Raw genomic sequence first — 19,411 nt, 5'->3', positions numbered from 1 at the left:
AATCGTTATTTAGTAGTCAATCACTTTTTTGCACAGCAACGGCTCAAACGTGGTATTGACGTATGCCGCCACCTCGCGGACACTGCCGTTCATTGTGTACGGTACTTCGTTTCCATAGCAACCGTTACTGCCAAACCACTGTGTTAGCAACGGTTGACTCGTGCTTATCGTGACTTCAGGGTTCGCTGTAGATTTGCAGTCAGTGCACACTGCAGGGTTCGCACTTAGACAGAAAAATAGCATTTTCTTAGAGAAATGATGGCTGAGACAGGCGGTGTGACCAAGCTAGACGTCTCTGTACTAAACGCTGAGCAGCAAGAGAAACTGCGACAGTTTAAGGTAACGTGTTGCATTTCTCAATGCTAAAATACCACCTTTATTTGTAAGCTATGTCCTGAAATGCTTTTCGCATTGACCCAGATCAAGACGAAAATCGACAACGAGAGGTATTTGAGGTCGCATCCCGAAGTAGACGTACTCATAGGCGACTTTCTAAGGTCTGCTCAAGTTCACATTAATATCACAAAAATACATGCTGAATGGGGAAAAATGTTTGTGATGTTTTATTGTTGAACTTAACACTGTCTGCTTTAAGTTTAATTTTGTTTGTATTTATTTATCTTACAGCAAATGTTACATTTCTAGGGTAATATGCAAACTTTCATTTTATTTTCACTGTGTATAACATATTATGTTAATAACCTCTGTACATTCAGTGGAACCAGCCACCATTTCAAAGAAATGTATGAAAGATTACAATGTATTTTACAATGTAATAATACAATATATGTATACCCTGAAAAGGATTTACACCAATAAATGTACTGCAATATGGTTTCTGCTATTCAAGCTTAGTCTCTGTATCATATTTTTAACATATGTTACAACATCAGTATTAAAATCTGAGTTTTCCCTGCTTAAATTGATTTTGGAGCTGCCAAAAAAGGTTTCAACAGCCTCAAAAAATAAAAAAATAATTCAATAATTCTGGAATAATTAATCTAATATCTGAGCAATAAATGGGAAATATTAGCAGTGATTTATTTAAACATGCATGTGGATACAGTATGGAGCAAAATACAAACGATTTTACAAAAGTTTTCTTGTAATTTTGTTAAGTAGTATTCAGGAATAGTTCTCAAGGCTTCTTTAAGGACATCCCAGAGCTCTACTTTAGATATTGTCTGCCTTTTGCAACTAACAAACAAACAAACAAACAAACTTAAAATAACCATTCTTTTGATGGACTGACAATGAGCCCAAGTCCAAAGAATAATTTTAAAAGGCCTCCAGACAGCCCAAAGCTTAAAGCACCATCACTCAAGTCTACTTGAGCAATAATTTGTCATTTGCCACCTCTCCTCACAGGGATGTGCTTCATAAACAGCCAGCTGACATCCGTGAGTTTGCTGCAGGTGAGTTGTGTGCAGTGTGCATCAACACCAAAAATGGCCAGTTGGTCACTATTATTTATTTTCACATTCATCCTTTTGCCCAGTGTTTAGTTAGTGAATAAATATAAATACATATTTAAAGTCTGCCACGGTTTTTTACAATTTCTCTCTTTTGTTGGACTTTTTCAGATCACTTCTCAAACCCAAACCTTGAAGAAACTATTCTCCCCAAAATGGAAGGAAACAGCGAGACAAACTAAAACACTTCCAACAACTTCACCTATGTTTTCTCTATATTGATAAAAAAAATGTATGGACTATGTTTTTTGCAACAATGATGCTGCTTCAGTTGCTCCATTGTCCAGTTTGTGGACAAGGGTCCTAAAGGGTTTTATGCTTATTTATTAATCAAAATCCTTAAATGTATAATTACCTTGATATACCTTGAGTGGTATTAAATATTTTGTCACATCACTACAAGTATTTATATAAATTACACAATAAAATGTTTTTTAAAGCCGCGATCCACACTCTAGAAAGCCATACTGACAAGAAAATGCAAATTATTGGTTAGCCTGGCTGATATACAGGAATTATTTATCAGTCTAACCCTTGAAGACAATTTAAGATAAGCTTGTCATATAGTTGTTAGCAGAATACACAGATCTAGCACAACCTGCCTAACAATAACATAATAAAAAATTTCAAAAAATAAGTGTTTAAATATAAGTATCTTTAGATGCCTAACTAACTAAATTTTACAGCATAAGTTTAAATTAGTTTAATTTTAGTTTTTTGGTTGTTTATTAGACTAGAAAGCAGAAAGAAAGCACTAATACCACTAATATAATTAATGTAAACTTTTTTTTGGGGGGGGGGGGGGGGGGGGGTGTAGCAAGTGGTCGTGGATATTAGGAATCAAACGCAGACACCTAAACCATTTTTAAATTTAAAGAATCACTTTTTCCTCCTTCACAGTGTAAGTTCCATGTGCATAGGAGGTGGACATAAACTCTTTCCAGGTAGGCGGGCCAGTTTATGATAATCCTTTTACAGTGAAAATAGGATCGACTTGGCTAAACCACAAAATTACAGAAGGTAAAAAGGTATAGGCCAACTTACTGCATTTATCTGGTGCTTCTTTTCTTTTTGGCAACTATTCTCTGTGATTATTTAAATCTTTATAGACAGATTTTCTATTGTTTGAATGGTACTGCCAGTAACAGTAAGCTAATAAATAAAGGCAATATTAGCTAACTTAAAAAAAACAAGCAAAGTAAAGAATTAATTCGGCAGCCATAAGCAGAAAAAAGTTGGACAGCTGAAGGTAAAAGACATTAAGCAAGAATATTTGCATTATTAACTTTTTTCACCTTCCTATAATCCTTACAGGCATTTTTTAATGTGTAACAATAGGCTAATAAGTAAAAGATAGCTCGTTAGCTTACTTAACTAAGTTAACAGAAATTTGTTTTAACATAGGGCAAGGAGCTGGTGGCACAGAAATAGTGAAGGTAAATGGATCAATGTGAGCTGAAAACACATGAAATAAAAACATCCGTATAAGTTCTTTATTGTTCTTGTAACCATTTCAGTCTTTTTAGGTGTATGTGAAAAACGGCTAATGGTAATAGTAGGCTAATGAGTAAACATTTGCTAACCCGTAACTATTAGCTCATTTAGCTTATGTTATGTTTGGAAATATTAGTAAGTAAATATTTAATATTAGTAAATGTTAAATTAAAAAAATTTGAGCTTAACACTTGACCAGACTTAAACTGACATGAGTGCGATTACATGGTTGGGGTGTGTTTTTATTTTGATGTGTATTTCCGTTTCTAGTTTGGTCTAATTTGAAGAAGAGTTAAGAAGGAATTCAATTTAATTTCTTTATTGATTTTAACATAACAGTTAGGTAATAGTGTAATTATATTTTAACGAGAAAAGGATGCATCCTTTTCTCCATCTGATGTATTATTGTAAAGAGACAAGGATTTAATTGTGCCCCATGTGTGATTTGCTTTAATCCCATTTGAGCTATATAAGCTCAGCCACATGAACTTATTTAAATACTGCTTGTTAGGAACTAGTGAGGCAACTGCACAGTGCTCAGTGCTCTAGATATTATGATGAATTTTAAAAAATATTATTGGTCTAATGTCCTGTCAGATACTTTATTTACTTAATAGTACGATGGGTGAGCTATTGACTGTTTTTTTTTTTTTATAGTAGCCTTACCCACCAGTGGCAGTTGTTTCATATTTATGTGCTTTCGCCCTGGAAAATGTAAATAGTCTTTTTTTGTTTTGACTTCACACTTTTATATGAATAATACTTGGTATACTGGTATGTTTATCTTAAATACAATTTAACTGAGATATTATCATGACATAAACTCTAAATAAATATTGTGCTTCACTGAATTTATTAGAATAACAGCTTCAGAGTTACCAATTATTACTTTTATTAATGATTTGTGAATGATTTTATTCATAACTTTTAGGTGAATTCTGTGAATTAATGTTCTCTTCACCAGACTTTATACGCAATTACAGCACTTAATTTTTGTTGACACTTGCTACTAATGTAGTTTAACTAGTATACGTGCACAGCAGATGAGAATTATATGATATGCATACATGCCCATACATGATATGATCAAAGCTCCTGGACCACTCACACATTAGACTTATTCCAGAGGAGGTTTGGAGGTCTGCAGTTAGGCAATAGGCACGCACTTGTTAGCCCTGCTCTGAAACTTTAAGTCACCTCAGCAGCAACTTTGCTTCTTTATGGTTGAGCTACTGCGGTTCATAAATGCTTCCACTTTGCAATATCACATATCGTTAATCGAGGAGTATCTAGGAGAGAGAAAATTTCACAAAATTTCACAAACTTGTTGTAATGTTGGCATTGTATTATAATGCCAATTCAATGAGCTCTTTTTAATTACCCATTCTTAAACAAATGTTTGTTAAAGCAGAGTGTTTAAATGCTTGATTTTGTCCACATACGGTTTTCTATATAGTTTATGCAAACAAATAACAGAATTTTATAAGACCAGATTTATACGTCACTTCACAATTTACCCATTGAAGTGTCCTCTTTCAAGGTTTTTCTTCTGTAGCACGATGTTTGTTTGATTCATACTTGATAATAACTCTGCAACTCAATATAATGGCAAAGTAAACAATAATAGACACACATGCAAAAGTTGTAGTAAGTTTCAGTAAGCTGCAGTACCAGCAGAGAGAGATATTTTATTTTAAACATGAAAGTATCACAGAAAAGTGTTTAAACAGACATTACCAACAGTTACATGTAAATACATACTAGTAGCCTAGCTTAATTGTTCAAGGACCCTGGATTCATACCTTCCTTGCTCGCCAGCGACTTCTTGGCTTTGAATATAGTGTCTCCCCCTGCTGGTACTGCAATTTCTGCATGTGTGTCCATTTCACACTTAGAATAGGCAAAGCGTGAAATGGACATGGTGGACCAGCATGTCTATTAGATGCTTTGCTGTGATATAGGATTTAATTATGAGATATACCATGTATATATAAAATGTGAAAGTTGATGTTTCTTTTTCTTGTGTGATTGGAGGAACTTAAGAGCTTAATCGCACCAGACATGCTGTAGCACGTTGTAAAATAGTTAGGAGGTAGTAACTGTGGGGTGACAGTTCTAATTTTGCTTAATGTTTTCTTATTTTTTCTAGAACTGCAATACAGACATGATTGATTGGAAAAATCTGAGTTACATGAATGTAATAATGAATGCTCAGCGGTGTTAGCAATGAGTAAAGACAAAACTGTTTTGACTTATTACTGAGGTTTTGCCTGAAGAATCAGAAATTTTGTGAATTCAACGTGAAACTTATTTTGATTGTTAAAAAAGCAAATACTCACACACACACACACACACACACTCCCACTCACAGTGCTGTATTAATGCCATCCGCCTGCTTTGACTGTGTCAGTTACAGGTGGACATCCTCCCAGATCACATTAGTCACGAAGTACAGGTACAGAGGACGAACACTCTTATGCTTATGCATCCTGTTTTTTCTCAGATCTACCAAGGAGAAGACTGGTAATCTGTAAGTAACAACTAATTTATATATTCATAAGTTGCATAAGTTATTTTTTTTCTTTCTCAGTTTTTGTAATACTATTATTTAAATTTAACTGTAAACCTGTACAGATCTGGCACAGATGAACATTTATATTTTAATGTTTTGTTTTTCTCGCTAATAGATGATATAATAGTAAAGAAAAGATATGCTCTAAATCCTGCTCTTACATACACATTGTTGAGACTGCGTGGTTAAAACACTCATTTTTGTTCTAATACTCTTTTCATTCTTTATTATTCATAATCTGCTGAAATATTTAAATGAGAAGCAAAATCTCTGTAAAGTAAACAGTGAATGCAACATAACAGTATCCAAATGTTGGTGAAGGGAAATCCTAATGAATGTGAACCAAATACATTTTTTAAAAAAAAGGTAAAAATGATAGGACAAAAAAAAGAAGAGAAGACAAAAACATGGTGCTAAAATAATTACTGTGTACTGTGGAACAATAATAAAATTGTTCAGTACAGTACATTGTGTGCATTACCAAACCTGTTTTTCACTGCAAGTTATCCTCCAAAGTCCTCAGAGATTCCCAAAGGATGAATAGCTCACACGGTTACTAGGGAAGTGTGATCATAAATCCTCACTGGAGGAAGTATATCACAAAACTGGAGGTGGCTCACATAGAGACAGTTTCAACAACAAGTGAAGACCAATGAGGATTAACTGCATGCAACTAGAAGATCTGTGCCAAACATGTCATTTGTGTTCATGTTAACACATTATGTAATACCATCCTGTCGAACAGACACACAGCCTATCCACATGGCTCCGAAGGGAGGAGCCTGTTTGGTTCTGCTCATCTTGGCCTCTGCAGTTTTCGGTAAGCTCCAAAAACATCACACTCAGTATACCCGTTTTACCCCTTTTTTATACTATATGTTTGTTAATGTAAATATGTGTTCTCATAGGCACATAAACATGCATGTATAAATGCTATTAAAAGTATGTGTTCATTAATACACACCTTTACGTGTCTGCCTAGCACGACTTCCACATATGGGGCCTCAAGAAAAAGCTAAGTTAGAAAAAGTGGCTGAAAAACTGGTAAGGTGTTTTCTGAATTTCACGTCAGTAGAAATTTATTTTTCAGGCTTAAGAGTAGGGCTGCAGCTGTCAATTATTAAATAATTAAGTATTCTCATCAATTTATCAAGTAATCCAATATTGAATATTTATTATAAAGAAAACATTTTCTTAAATCCCAAAATAAATAAATAATCACGGTAAAAAAAATAAGGTATACATGCAGCCAAAACTAAGGTAAAAAAAAAGTGAAAGAGCCTTTACGCTGTCTTCTTAGAGATCTTTCTTACATTAGTAGGAGGCTTCATGTGTATTTTTTTTTGTGCTAATAAATGAATGTTTGTGTGTCTGTAAGCCTTTAAAAGAGCATTAAGAAAAGTGCGCATATCAACATTCTGAGGGCTGAGGTTTGGTCAACCTCCCATCAGCTTTTTCCCAGTAAAGCCTTTAATGGAGCGGGTGAAACACTGGCATTACATAGTGACAATTGAATCATAGAGTCATGCATTAAACAAAGCATCAAAGCGAATAAAATGTGTTCATATTCAGTTTGGGGCCAGTGATTTTAATTTTTTTTTTTTCTTCATCAGATGAAGAAGTGCTACTATAGGGGTAAGAAAACTTTCAATACACTTTTTAAAGAGAAGAATGTGTATGTGTGTAAAGTACATCCTCTTTCACATTTTTATACATCACTGCGTAATAAAAATAATCTGTTCATTAAAGAGTCTTTAAGTTAGGCAAACACAACCTCAAATGTACAGCAACGCATGACACATTAATTACAAAAGTACACCCTTAGTGCTTCCATAGGAATTAAGAGGATAAGTACCAGCCTGGTGCTTCAGCTGCCCTTACTGACGCAACCCCCAAAAAGGGATTCGTGTCTCCGACTGGAATCGAACCAGCAAAACGATCATTCTTCTGTGAAAAACATTGTTCACAAGTGTAATACAGTGGTCCCTCGTTTATCGCGAGATGTACGTTCTAAAAATAACCCGCGATCTGTGAAATCCCAACTTTATTTTTTACATTAAAACCCCTCACTACACACTTTATACAGTTTTCTCAGACAGTCTCGAAGATTTTCACACTTTTCTCTCTTGTTTAAAGAGCCTCACAGTTTAAGCCTTCGTAGAAAAATAAGTCCAGTATTATAGAATGAAACCAAAGATCAAACCCTGTTTTCAGATCCAGAACATGGGAATAGAGCAGCTGTGAGAGAATTCAAGATTAACAAATCAATGATACGGACGTAGAGGAAGCAAGAAGAATGAGCTGAGTAAAGTTTGACTGATCTGACTATTTTGTTGCTTAATGCGTCTCATACTGTGGTGTGCCTTTTGGTCTGAAAAATACGCTAACTTCTACCTTCCTTTAGCATGTCTAGAAGTCTAACCTTTTGTGCGATGGTTAGCATCGTCCTCTGCCTTTTGGGTGCTAGCGCAGGTGCCTTTGATAGTGAAAAAACGTTTCGTCGACATTGTTGTGTTTGTGAGGGAGAAAACTTACAAACATACAGTACAGCACTTCAGAGTCACACTGCTAGAGATAGAAGATTTATATAAATTTGACAAGCTGAACACATTCTGTACTGTACAGGAGACACAGCACGGAGGAGATTGATTGACAATGGTCTACAGCCGACCAGGACGCAGAACACAAAGTGCTGTAAACAACAGCAAAAAAAATCATGCCAAAAAAAGATCCGCGAAAAGTGAATCGCATTATAGCGAGGGACCACTGTACGTTCAAAAACAAAAAATTAACATGTATAAAATCTTGGAACTGACACAGGGTGTACTGAAGCTGAACCTTAAAATGTTTTGTTGGAATAATTGTAATGTAACTCCAGTCACCATGCTGAGTGCGTCAGTGTGAGAGTGTGAGTACCCTGACCACATTCTGTAATATGAGCCACAACTGATATGTGGCAAATGGTTTGATTTTACAGGATACCCAGAGCCTAATTTGATGCAGGTCAACAGTGTCTTCAACTCCAGGTAATTTGTTTTTGTATTTTGTTGCTGTCCTGAAGAATCAAGTGGTCACTTCAGTTATCACACTTATTTGGACTGTTGTGTAATATTTTTCTTTATGCTTATCCACTTTTTGTCGTCACCCCACTGAAACTCTTGTGATTTCCATAACTCAAGAAAAAAGTCACAGTAGATTTTCAAATTGATACCATAGATGCATCTACTAAAAATTGCGGACAAGCTCAAATCTCAGTGACCTCGACTTAAAGGTCAAAGGCCAGAGGTCAAGTGTTCTGAAAATGTTGTGAATGCAATAACTCAAGAACGAGGCAATGTGGGATTTTTAAACTGATACCATAGGTGCATCTACTATAAATCTTGGACAAGTTTGAATCTGAGTGATCTCGACCCTGAGGTCAGAGTAAGTTTTCTGTAAGTCTTTTGAACGTGATAATTGGGAATAATTTGGTTCTCTTGTCTTTTTTGACCCTCAAGTTATTCTTTATCAATTTTTGTGCATAAACAAGGAAAGGAAATGTAACTAACCAACTAGTCTAAAACTTGGAAACATACTCCTTCAATGCTTATCTGCCGTTAAACCTAAAAATGAGGATTTGGTCCCAGCTAGTGAACTTCAGAACAAGGTGACATAAGATTTTAAAATTGGTACCATACATGTGTCTACGAGGAGGCTGAGGGGTAACACTGATGGTTGCCAGTATTTTCATAAATAAGTGTAAAGAAAAGATTTGCTTTTGCTTTTTGCTGCAAAATGTTAGTAAATAAGTTTTTGATAAGCTATGACATTGGTATTTAACTCCATCTTAAGAATATGGTTTTGCCTGGTCAAATGTGTCTAGTTAATCAAAGGATATTTGGTATATTTCATATGTGAAAACATTTATTCTCATCAGCTTTTATTTGCTCTCTCATTAGCCTTAGTGGTTCTGTGCAGAACAGAGACGCTAACCAGTCGAACGCCCTCCTTTCCACTTTTCGTCATCTCCTGACCTCAGTCACTACAGGAACAAACATGAAGTCATTTGGTCAACTCCCCATGGATATTTCGCAAAAAATGGTTTGAAAATATAAACATCCATACACCCATAATCACACATACTGTATAATCTAGCTCCATTTCCTTAAAAAATATAGCCTTTTGAAATCGGATGATTCTTTTTGATGCACTCTGTATTAACTGAAACATGTAATTCATTTTTTTTATAACTATGAGTACCAGGTTAGTCATTAAAGTCACTGGTTATTTAAAGCAGCGCTTATTGTCTTATTAATAGTCGGTATGAATTTTTTGTTGTTGAGTTCTGACCGTTAATGTTTTTTCTGTCTGTCTGTTAATAGACTAACCAGATGTGGAATTGCAGCAATCTTCCAGGCATGATTGAGGTGATGAGAAACTATTCTGGTGGTATATCAAAGGCAAGGGAAACCCTCCCCCCCAAAAATAAATGCAATGGATAAATTGTTACTGTTTTTTAACAGTCTTATCATGTCTGCCATCTATCCTTTTCCCCTAGGAGGATTCTGGATGTTATATGCAAGCGTTTGCAGCCCCTCTTTCCTGGGCAACTTTGACCACACAGGATAAAAACAGCATGGACTCAAATGACTACAGAAAACTGATGTGGGCTGTTACACCTATGGCGGGGCTTATGCCCTTCCTAAAAACAAAACTTCTGATGAACGTAGATATCCCAAAGCTAAAAAACATGTGAGTATGCTTTTTTGCAATAATATTGTCTGGCTTTTTCATAACCTTTCCTATAACTAAACCTGTTGTTGGTTCCAGGATGGACATGTTGAAGAGTATGTATGATCGCATACCTCCTGGTCAAAGGACTCGTGTGGCTCAATGGGCGAAAGATCAGATCACCCAAAACTACTTCAACTGTTCAATAAAGCCATGGGTTTACGCAACATTAAGTAAGAAAAGTCAGAAATCAATTGATAAAATCTATGTACACACATACAGTTTTGTTAGCATAACTTCAGAGGCTATTACAGTTTTTCATGATGGCATTTTTGATGTGAGAAAAACTGTAAATTGACTCATGTTACTTACGTTGGGACTTCCATTATACCCAGAGCCTGCAAAACCCTGACTCTGATCTATGTTAAACCTTAATTTGTAGTTTTATCCCATTTGAACAATTTCTGTTTCAATTTAGTAAAATTTAAATGACCATACAGACAGATTCACCAACACACCACAGTCTCGCAAATACATTTTAAGAGGCAATTAAGATGCTTTGTTTTCTGCCTCATTTCTCTCGTTGCTTTTCTGATAAGTATAAATGTGCATTGTAAAACCTTGATTTATTAATAGAGCATGTGGATATCTGCTCCCCTTCACTGGAATGGCTGAATTTGGAAGCACTGACTATTTTGGGACCCTACCTGTCCTATTTACCACCAAGTGATGTTAATTATTCTTCTAAAGTAGAGGTAAGAGAAGGATAAAGAAGAAATAAGACATGGAAGAGAAAAAAAACAACAAGGTTATAATTTTTTCCTGGTTGGTCTGCTTTGCTTTGTCTTCTAGCTATGCAAGTTTTTCTCTTCAGCTAAGTTCAAATCCATCATGAAGGTAACCACGATGAACCCCACTCTGAGTAAGAAGTTGCTCCATAGAATCCAAGAGTGCTTCAGTTCACAGGAGTTTCCAGAACATGTGGAAAAGTGTGTATACATGCGTATATTGATGTACATTAGCAGGTGCAGGTGTTAACAGTAAAAATATTGATTTGTCACTATGGGGAAAGCCCAGAGTCTTCTTCTTTTTCTGCTCTAACATGTCTGCTGTGAAAGAAGTGATAAGAAGCATTTCAGGAAAAGGATCTAGCTGTACATAACATGTCATGTCATTTTTTAAAAGACTGCCGAGTGGTTTTACTTTACCCGCTACATACCAAAATAACACAACATCACTGAGGTTTCTGATCTTAGATCTTATAGGGACAGAAAGAAACACAAGGTTTCACACAAAAATGTGTGAAGGATTTGAAATAATCACTACGTTGTCTGGTATTTGAATCTCCACAGACTTGGCCCACTGGCTTGCTATTATGATCCCCCAGAGTTGAATGCTAACTTCAGTGGGAAACTCCTCTCTCAACTGGACCAGTGTGACAGCTCCCAAATCAAAGGGGTATTTTTCACTTACACTTACCCAAACTTTCACATTTATCTTCTTTGATCAAAGATTTGAATTGTTTCTTGAATCTCAATAGTGTCATAATTACTCGTTCTCTCTTTTATCCTTCCCCCACACAAGCTGAAGACACGGCTTCTCAGTTCTCTGAGGTCACTGTCAAGCCCTGCTCAAATAATACGAGACTTAAGCAGTACTGTTACTGCATTGTCTGCCAAAGAAATTGCTGCAATCCCTGCCACCAGTCTCATACAGGCTCTCAAAAATCTGGGACCCAACATCCGATGGACAAGGAGCCAGCTGCATGCTCTTATCGAGAAACATTTGGGTGAAAAGAAAGTGGGTGGATTCAGCTGACAGCTTCTGTCAGATAGCTGTCCTCATTGCTTGATACTTACCTCATTCTGCTCCGCCTCAGTGTAAACAGATATCCGGGATGGAGCTGATGAAACTTCAGCCCGTTGCAGAAGGTTTGCCAAACTGTATACTGAAACAGGTAAAAGCTGTAGAGGTCCTGAATGAGCCAGAGGGCCTAAAGAACATCTCCAAACAACTGAGCAGGGGACAGCTAATGGCCATGCTGGCAGGGGTGAGTTCTTCATGTTTCTTCATTTCATCACACCAAATACATTGTGTCTTAAACAAAAAGTATGTATTCTTTCTTTGATTTAATTTCTAAACATATTCTTAAAAGAATTAAATGTTTTCTTGTAGATGCTTAAGGAAATGCATCCTCCTGCGCTGGTGCCAAAGTTGTCTTCCCAGTTACTTAACGTCGTTTCTATTAACATTTTGGCCGATGCAAATGTCACCTCTTTGGACCAAGTGACAAACAAAACTTGGAGTCGGTCACAGGTAGTGATGCTAAGTATGCCTTAGGCAGCTTCATTGTATTATTTTGTTGAGTTTCCTAATGTATTTACTGTTACCATGCATTGCTGTAGTAAGTATATGACTGATTTTGTGATTTTCTTTTTTTACTCAAAAAATGGTGCCACTTGTGGTGTGTTCTTACTCAGGCAGCATACCTGGCAAAGAAGATGGCTGACCTAAAACAGCTTCAATTTAGGTGAGAGAAGTATGCTGCTGACAAAATATCTGAAACTCTGTTTGGCAAAAAAAAAATCCTTCTAATAGAAAAACAGAAAGTGCATCCAAAGAATTTATTCACATAATCGTTTCTACAGTTTTTGCTTAAAGCACTTGACTTTATTACTTGATTCATCAGCAAATCTCAGAAATATTTCTCTATAGCTGGATATTTGCCACAAGTGGTAACATGACTTAACTGTAACAGAAAACATTGTATTCATTTAAGTTTTAGAGCTCTCTGTCTAAACTTGTCCATATAGGTTCTTGCTGAAGCACCTGAATTGGCCCATTGACTCACTGCCACCCTCATGGATCATTTTTATTGGCAGTCCTTTGACCTTTTTGAAGGATTACAAGTACAGAGAGAATACATTACTGCCTTAGAGCAACCTGTCAATGTTATTGCTTTTCACTGAATGCGTAATGCACGTGAACAGATTGCAGAGCTTATAAATAGTACAAATATGCTGCTGAGATTGTCACTGCAAATATAAGAATAGACCCAAGTTTTTATGTTTATGCAAAGTCTGACAAATATTTGTACACAGAAATGGTTCATAGAAAAAAAAATAAATATATATATGTATATATTATATTATATGATATATATATATATTATATATATATAGATAGATAGATAGATAGATAGATAGATAGATAGATAGATAGATAGATAGATAGATAGATATTAGTGCTGCCAGCGTTAATCTCGTTAAAATAACCGCATTATTGCGGCAAATCTCCGTTAACGAGTTATTGCGGATCGCCCTGTGCGTGGGGCTGCACGGCATCAGTGTGTTAGCGCAGTTAGCTCGTTAACGCATTAGTCTACAGCTCTTTGGCACTCACTTTCTGCCATGTAAACGCAAGTGTTTCACTTACATTTGTGACTTATTTGATCATATCTAGGAGCACCTGTGTGAATGCAAAGTACAACCACATTAAGACCAAGAGCCCCCAGTACTGATATGTTTTTTTTTCCTGCAGACTACTATAAAATCAAATTCACTGCACCATAAATTTCCTTACTACTTAATTTTATTCATTTAGTTGTTTCTGTGAAGCTCTTTAAGATTATCGTGTGATCTTTACCAAAGCCTTTAATGCAGGTTTACAATTTTCTTTGGTGCTTAAGTTATTGTCATGTTCTTGTTACTGTGTTTGTTGCTCCTACATCTGAAACATTGTTGTCTAACACAGGAAGATGCGTTCAGTCCTTCAGGGCATAACCTGTAAGATGATTAATGAAGTTCCTGACAGCGGTGTAATGGAAATGGCTTTGGCCATGGCAGAGTATCCAGAGTGGCTCTCCAAAGTTCAGGTAGGTATTTACTCACACATAAACATCTAGTCTTTATATAGTGTGTACAGAATAACTATTATAACAAACATGTTTCCAGGCAGGATGTGCTGCCAAAAAACTTTTCGCAACTTTGGTGAAAAAGAGAGCAGACTATTTCAAAACCATCACTGAACAGGAACTGGATAAGATTCCTTCAGCTTTGCTTCTTCACCTGCTGTAAGCAAATGATGTATTTACTAGTTTAAAGTTTGTTTAGATTTTTTCAAGTTTGTGTTGAAATCTGTTTTCTCATTCCTTTTATCGTAGCCCTTCAGATGTGGACGATTTGCCTAGTTCTGTCTGTCCTATTTTCCTTGACAAGATGGAAGAAGCCAACATCAGCTCTTTGCCTCTTAATTCCCCGTCTCGTCCTGCACTCACCAAGAAAGCCCTGTTCTGCCTAACCAATGTACACTCAAGGATACACATAGTAACAATAAGTATTATCTGATAAATTGATCCGCTTGTTCAACAGCAGTTAGAGATGTCTGCTGTGTTTTTGTAGGGGACAGATTTATCCAGCCTCACCTGTGGTGATCTGCCCAAGCTAGGACCCCTCGTATGTGAGCTGCAGCCTTCCCAGCTGCGTCTAATGAACCCTGATGTCCTCAACTCCGCTTTCCAGGAGATGGCTTCCTGCAAACATATTCCTCAACAATACAGGGCAGATATCATTAAGATGGTTCACCAGACCTTTGGGTAGGACACCCTCCTAATGAGCATTAAAGTTAATACAAAGAAAGACCATAGACTGTATATAAAAGATGCACAAGGCTTCCAAAAAAGTTATGGTTCTTACTGAATATAACATGAAGTTATATATATATACTTTTTTTAAACATCTGTAGAAATTCTTCTGATTGGACCGCGGACACTGTGGAATCAGTCGGTCCCCTTCTTCTTTGTGATAAGGTTGCCACGTCTGCTCTACCCAACAAAGTGCGTATCTGCCTTGTCCATTACATGCAGCTCATCTTGTGTTTGTTTTTGTCATGTTCATTATTAAGTCACTCAGAACTCAGAAGTGACTCTCCTGCTTGTGATAAAAAATAGATATATATTTTCAGTTTTTGTTGATGTTGTCCCTCTCTGTATCTCTGTTAGCCTTGGATGAAGGATGTTCTTCATTACATAAAGTCACTGTCCTCTGATCCTTCAGATGCCCTGAAAAAGAAAATCTTTGCTCTTACCACCACTAGATCAAATGCAACACGTAAAAAGAGGGGTGAGAAGGAGGCACGCTTTATTTGTTTTGCAACAATTCAGTTTTATATTTCTGTTTTTTGTAGTTCTTGTGTCTCTAACAGCAAGAGCAACACTGATCATGGTGATAGCAGCGTAACTTTTTATTTGAATCTCTGCCACTTTAGTTTTTAGTTTAAATTAAAATACATTTTATTTAAAGTGGTTTTTAAAAAGCCTTATGATTATATTGTCTATACCTGTAGAGATCCTGAGAGAACCCACTGAGAATTTGATTCAAGAACTGGGAATGGATAATGTGTACTGGTCAGCAGGAGAGCTGGATAAGATGTCAAACAGCACTTTCCTGGCCACTGTAGAAATACTTGGAGAAATCCCGAACTACAGTGCAGATCAACTGGCTGTGCTCAGCAAAAAAGCTACTGAGGTACAGTGAGACACAGTCATCTTGGTTTCGTTCATTCGCCAGTCTGTTTTTTCTTTCCAGCATTTCTAGTTTGAACAGTTGGCTTTGATTCGGGCACTCACAGTGAGATTGCCACAGTAATAAAAAGTTATTGTATATCAAGGTGGAACATAAAAGTTTTTTTCCACTTTCCCACAATTAATAATAATTAATACAGCTTCGCTAATGAAAGTTAAGGTGTACATTTTGAATTATCAATATTTTAATATTATTGAACCAAGATCCAATTGAGCAGTTATTATCCCTGTTTGTCTTAACTGATAAACTGACCTAGGTATAATTCGCTCCGCAGCTTAATGGAAGTTAGAGAGGAATAACGTCTGTGTAAATATCGAAACAAATAAAACGCTACACTCTTCTGGTGTCAAAATTAAAACGCAATCTGTAACTTCTTAAGGTTGCATTTGCTGGTCTGTATGTAGTGTGAATATTTCTGTATATTTCTTTAGGCCTTTGGCCCCGTGTCACAGATGAACGAGGGCGTGGTCATACAGCTTGAATGTATAAATCAGGGTTTTTCTAATTCTGACCTGGAGAATCTCCCCTTGCCAATGGATATTGTAGAGGGAATTTCCCGCTGTGGGTGGACTCAATCACAGGTGAAGCATAGAAACAGCATTGCATGCTCACCGCTATATCGATTACACACATGACATGACTCATGTGCCAATAGATGGAGTCGTTGTGGAGGGGAATTGCCAAATATAACAATCTGAAAGCGCAGCAGCTGGGAGCTGCAGAGATGGTATCACTGAACCGGCTCATCTGTGGCCTGAGCTCCGGCGAGATCAAACAGCTCAACATCAGCGGCTTCAAGTTTGTCCACCGCACATCTCACTTTTCATTTTATTTATGTCACCCATTTTTCCAGGCTCTTATTTTCACAGATTATTTTTTGTTAATCTAATGATCCATGACTGCCCACAGCCCATCTCCTCCCACCTCTGTAACAGTAGTGAAAGTACTTATTGTACTTTTGAGAAGTGAAAATTCAAGTGATATCCTGTCATATGCAGATAAAAGAAATCTTAACCTCTGCCACCCATTCAAGACTTTTTAAAAGTTTCTTTTTTAAAATTTTTAGCTGTGATGTCTTCTTATTTCTAAAGCAGTGATCATAAATAGTTCATAAATACTTTCTTTCTGGTCAGGTGCATAAACAAACCTTTTTTTAGAGTAGATTTGTTCACAGGTAGTGATGCTAAGATTATTTTAACTTTAAAGAGCTGCACAATGATACAGAGTCACAATTGCACGATGTGTGAAAGTTTGTGTTTGTCACAGGAGGGCTGTGGGCTCGATGGATGGTATTAAGTGCTCCTTTCAGATTTTACAGCAATTAAAAACACTAGCTGTGGCTGCGTTTGGGAAACCCAGCACCTGGACAGAACCACAGGTTGCAGATTTGGGCAACATACTTGGTAAGATAATATCTGTGAACAAAAAAAAAACCATTGGAATATTTCATAGAAATACCTGTAAAGTGTCACTTGGGAGAGAAATTAGCTTTCACTTTTGGTAATGTTTTCATCTGTGTCCCTAAGCTGGGCTGGATGCATCGGAGCTGGCTTCTTTGGACCTATCTGTCTTTCCATTTGTCAGCAGGACGTGTATCCCACTCATCCCTCCAAACAATTTTGCTGTAAGCAGCTTTTTATTTCCTTCTATTGTTTTTAAGCTAGAAGCCAAACCTAGAGACCAGATTTAACAAATACATTAATTCGAGTGTTGGGCCGTGCCGAAATAGGCCTACATACAAAAACCCTTAATTTATATTTTTACCAATATTTTATAAGAGAAAATTTGAGCTCAGGTGGACTGAGCTCAAATGTATACTATGTTTTACTTTTATTAGGCTCACTCCATTTCAAAGCAGATCATAAAAACGTAATTAGTTACAATAAGGCAGATAAAGGTTTTCACAGGGTACAGTGAAAGACAACAAATATTGTCATTATGAAGAGGATAAATGCATCACTAATAACATTGAAATTAAAGTTCGCTTGTTCTACGTGTGTGAATATATGTCAGTACAAATTTTGAATGCAGGACTTTTATTTTATTAAATGTTGTATGCCTGACTGTTTTCCGTGCAGGTACTCTCTGCTGCTCAGCTGGAGGCCCTTGGGCCTGACAATGCAGCAATGGTGACCACTGAACAGCGAAATCTGTTGAATAATGATCAACTTGACACACTTGAAACGGCTCTGACTGGTTTTCGTAAACAGGCACAAGGAGCTGTTCAATCAGGTAAAAACACAAATTTGCACAGCATTTAATTCACACGTTCTTCGTCATCTAAATATTTTTGAAGTATTTGGAACAAGTTAGATTTCATCCTGCCATTAAACCCTGCCATGAAGGCTAGGCTTATTCAGAAAAACCTAATTTCAGAGTGTTTTCAACATAAATATGACTTAAATTGTTTATTAACAATATAATAACAATTATTATGATATATTTATATATCAATATGTAAATATTAGACTTTGGTTTTAATGACCTTTGAATATTATCACTGAGAAATCTTTATATTTCACTGCTATGCCCAGGAGCTCCATCGCTGGGTGCAGAGGGGCTCTCAGCCTTCATGAAGCCCCTTCTCTTGCTTCTCATTGGGTTTCTCCTGCTGTGAGTCATCACATCCATCTGCTTAAGCTAATTATAGACCTAGAATAATAATAATAATAATAATAAACAACAGTTCAGCAATCCTTCAGGTTTATTTAGTGTTGGAAGACGTTTGCACAGATTGATGTTTTATGATAATCTATACGTTTGTGACTGTAGCTCACACGATTAGATGACCTTCTGAGATGTGTTAGACTTCCTTTACTCTGTTATGTGTTAATAAGAAAATATATTTTATTAATTGCAGAGAAATATTTCATGTTTAATTTTCAGATGTTCTCGGTATGAGTCTGTTTTTTGAAAAGTTGATATTTACTGACAAAAACCGAAGAATGATTCAACTTAATAAACGTTATTGTTACGCCAGCAGCCAACAGTGAAGTTTGTTGAAAGAAATGACCAAGTTACAAGTGACTTTTTTCCCCTCTTTCTCTGAAATGATTGGTTTGAAATTGTTTTATCAATGCTAAACACGCACAGGGGAGAGCTAACTTTGACAGTTTTTTTTTAACAAACTGTTAGCTGTCTATTGATATTATTCATGTATGGTGGTGAGAAATATCTCAGAACTTGCAGCCTGTCAGAATGTTAATGCAAAGTTACAACTGAGGCTCACATTATGAAATCACCACATGTAGACGTTCATTCAGCCTTTCTAATTTGAAGACAATTTTGTTTTATGGCTGAACATCTTGGCTTCAACCTTTCCAAAACCAATTAAATTCAGTTATTTGTATTTTTTCGAGAAAATGAAAAAAAATGAAAAACCTAAAACAAAAAATACCCATGTTTTAGAAATAAAAATACCTTTGCAAATGTAAATATGCAAAATAGTCTGCAGTTAAAAGCAAGTGTTTGATCTTTGTGAGCTGCCTGTCAGTCAGCCTCAACAAGAGAGTGGTCAGCTGAAAAAGTATAACAGCTCCTTCAAAAAAAAAAAAAAAAAAGAAATCCAACATTATGGGGTA

At 36.3% G+C, this 19,411-nt stretch overlaps 1 protein-coding gene across 3 annotated transcripts; it reads left to right on the top strand.

Annotated features, from left to right (window-relative positions):
- Nucleotides 1-19,394, top strand: riiad1 (regulatory subunit of type II PKA R-subunit domain containing 1). Of its 3 annotated transcripts, none has more exons than XM_084943124.1 (32): nucleotides 1-339; nucleotides 421-497; nucleotides 1,369-1,400; nucleotides 5,470-5,496; nucleotides 6,284-6,358; nucleotides 6,521-6,582; nucleotides 7,152-7,173; nucleotides 8,516-8,564; nucleotides 9,477-9,618; nucleotides 9,900-9,977; nucleotides 10,076-10,269; nucleotides 10,348-10,481; nucleotides 10,885-11,003; nucleotides 11,101-11,237; nucleotides 11,601-11,706; nucleotides 11,833-12,048; nucleotides 12,128-12,298; nucleotides 12,424-12,564; nucleotides 12,729-12,778; nucleotides 14,002-14,122; nucleotides 14,202-14,320; nucleotides 14,411-14,552; nucleotides 14,649-14,842; nucleotides 14,992-15,082; nucleotides 15,248-15,368; nucleotides 15,592-15,773; nucleotides 16,262-16,411; nucleotides 16,486-16,628; nucleotides 17,097-17,233; nucleotides 17,357-17,454; nucleotides 17,909-18,062; nucleotides 18,365-19,394. In XM_084943124.1, exons 1-32 carry the CDS (start codon nucleotides 256-258, stop codon nucleotides 18,445-18,447), a joined length of 3,651 nt encoding a protein of 1,216 aa, XP_084799250.1. In that variant the 5' UTR covers nucleotides 1-255; the 3' UTR covers nucleotides 18,448-19,394. The 3 variants fall into 3 exon arrangements, with proteins under 3 accessions (XP_084799250.1, XP_084799249.1, XP_084799251.1); XM_084943123.1 differs by having other exon boundaries at nucleotides 15,248-15,470; XM_084943125.1 differs by lacking the exons at nucleotides 5,470-5,496; nucleotides 6,284-6,358; nucleotides 6,521-6,582; ... (24 more) ...; nucleotides 17,909-18,062; nucleotides 18,365-19,394 and adding an exon at nucleotides 1,584-2,278 and having other exon boundaries at nucleotides 1,369-1,415.
- Nucleotides 19,395-19,411: the final 17 nt, after the last annotated feature.

The sequence above is a fragment of the Perissodus microlepis genome, chromosome 11 (assembly GCF_051167445.1).
Source record: "Perissodus microlepis isolate ML-2025 ecotype Zambia chromosome 11, ASM5116744v1, whole genome shotgun sequence".
Taxonomy (NCBI): domain Eukaryota; kingdom Metazoa; phylum Chordata; class Actinopteri; order Cichliformes; family Cichlidae; genus Perissodus; species Perissodus microlepis.
Note: the sequence above shows the minus strand (reverse complement) of the source record. Positions and strands in the feature narration are given on the sequence as shown.

Coding starts and splice junctions, on each gene's coding strand:
- riiad1 (XM_084943123.1), top strand. CDS start 256: ATGATGGCTGAGACAGGCGGTGTGACCAAGCTAGACGTCTCTGTACTA. Junction 14,123..14,201: donor AGTGGCTCTCCAAAGTTCAG/GTAGGTATTTAC, acceptor ACATGTTTCCAG/GCAGGATGTGCTGCCAAAAA. Junction 17,455..17,908: donor TCCCTCCAAACAATTTTGCT/GTAAGCAGCTTT, acceptor TTTTCCGTGCAG/GTACTCTCTGCTGCTCAGCT.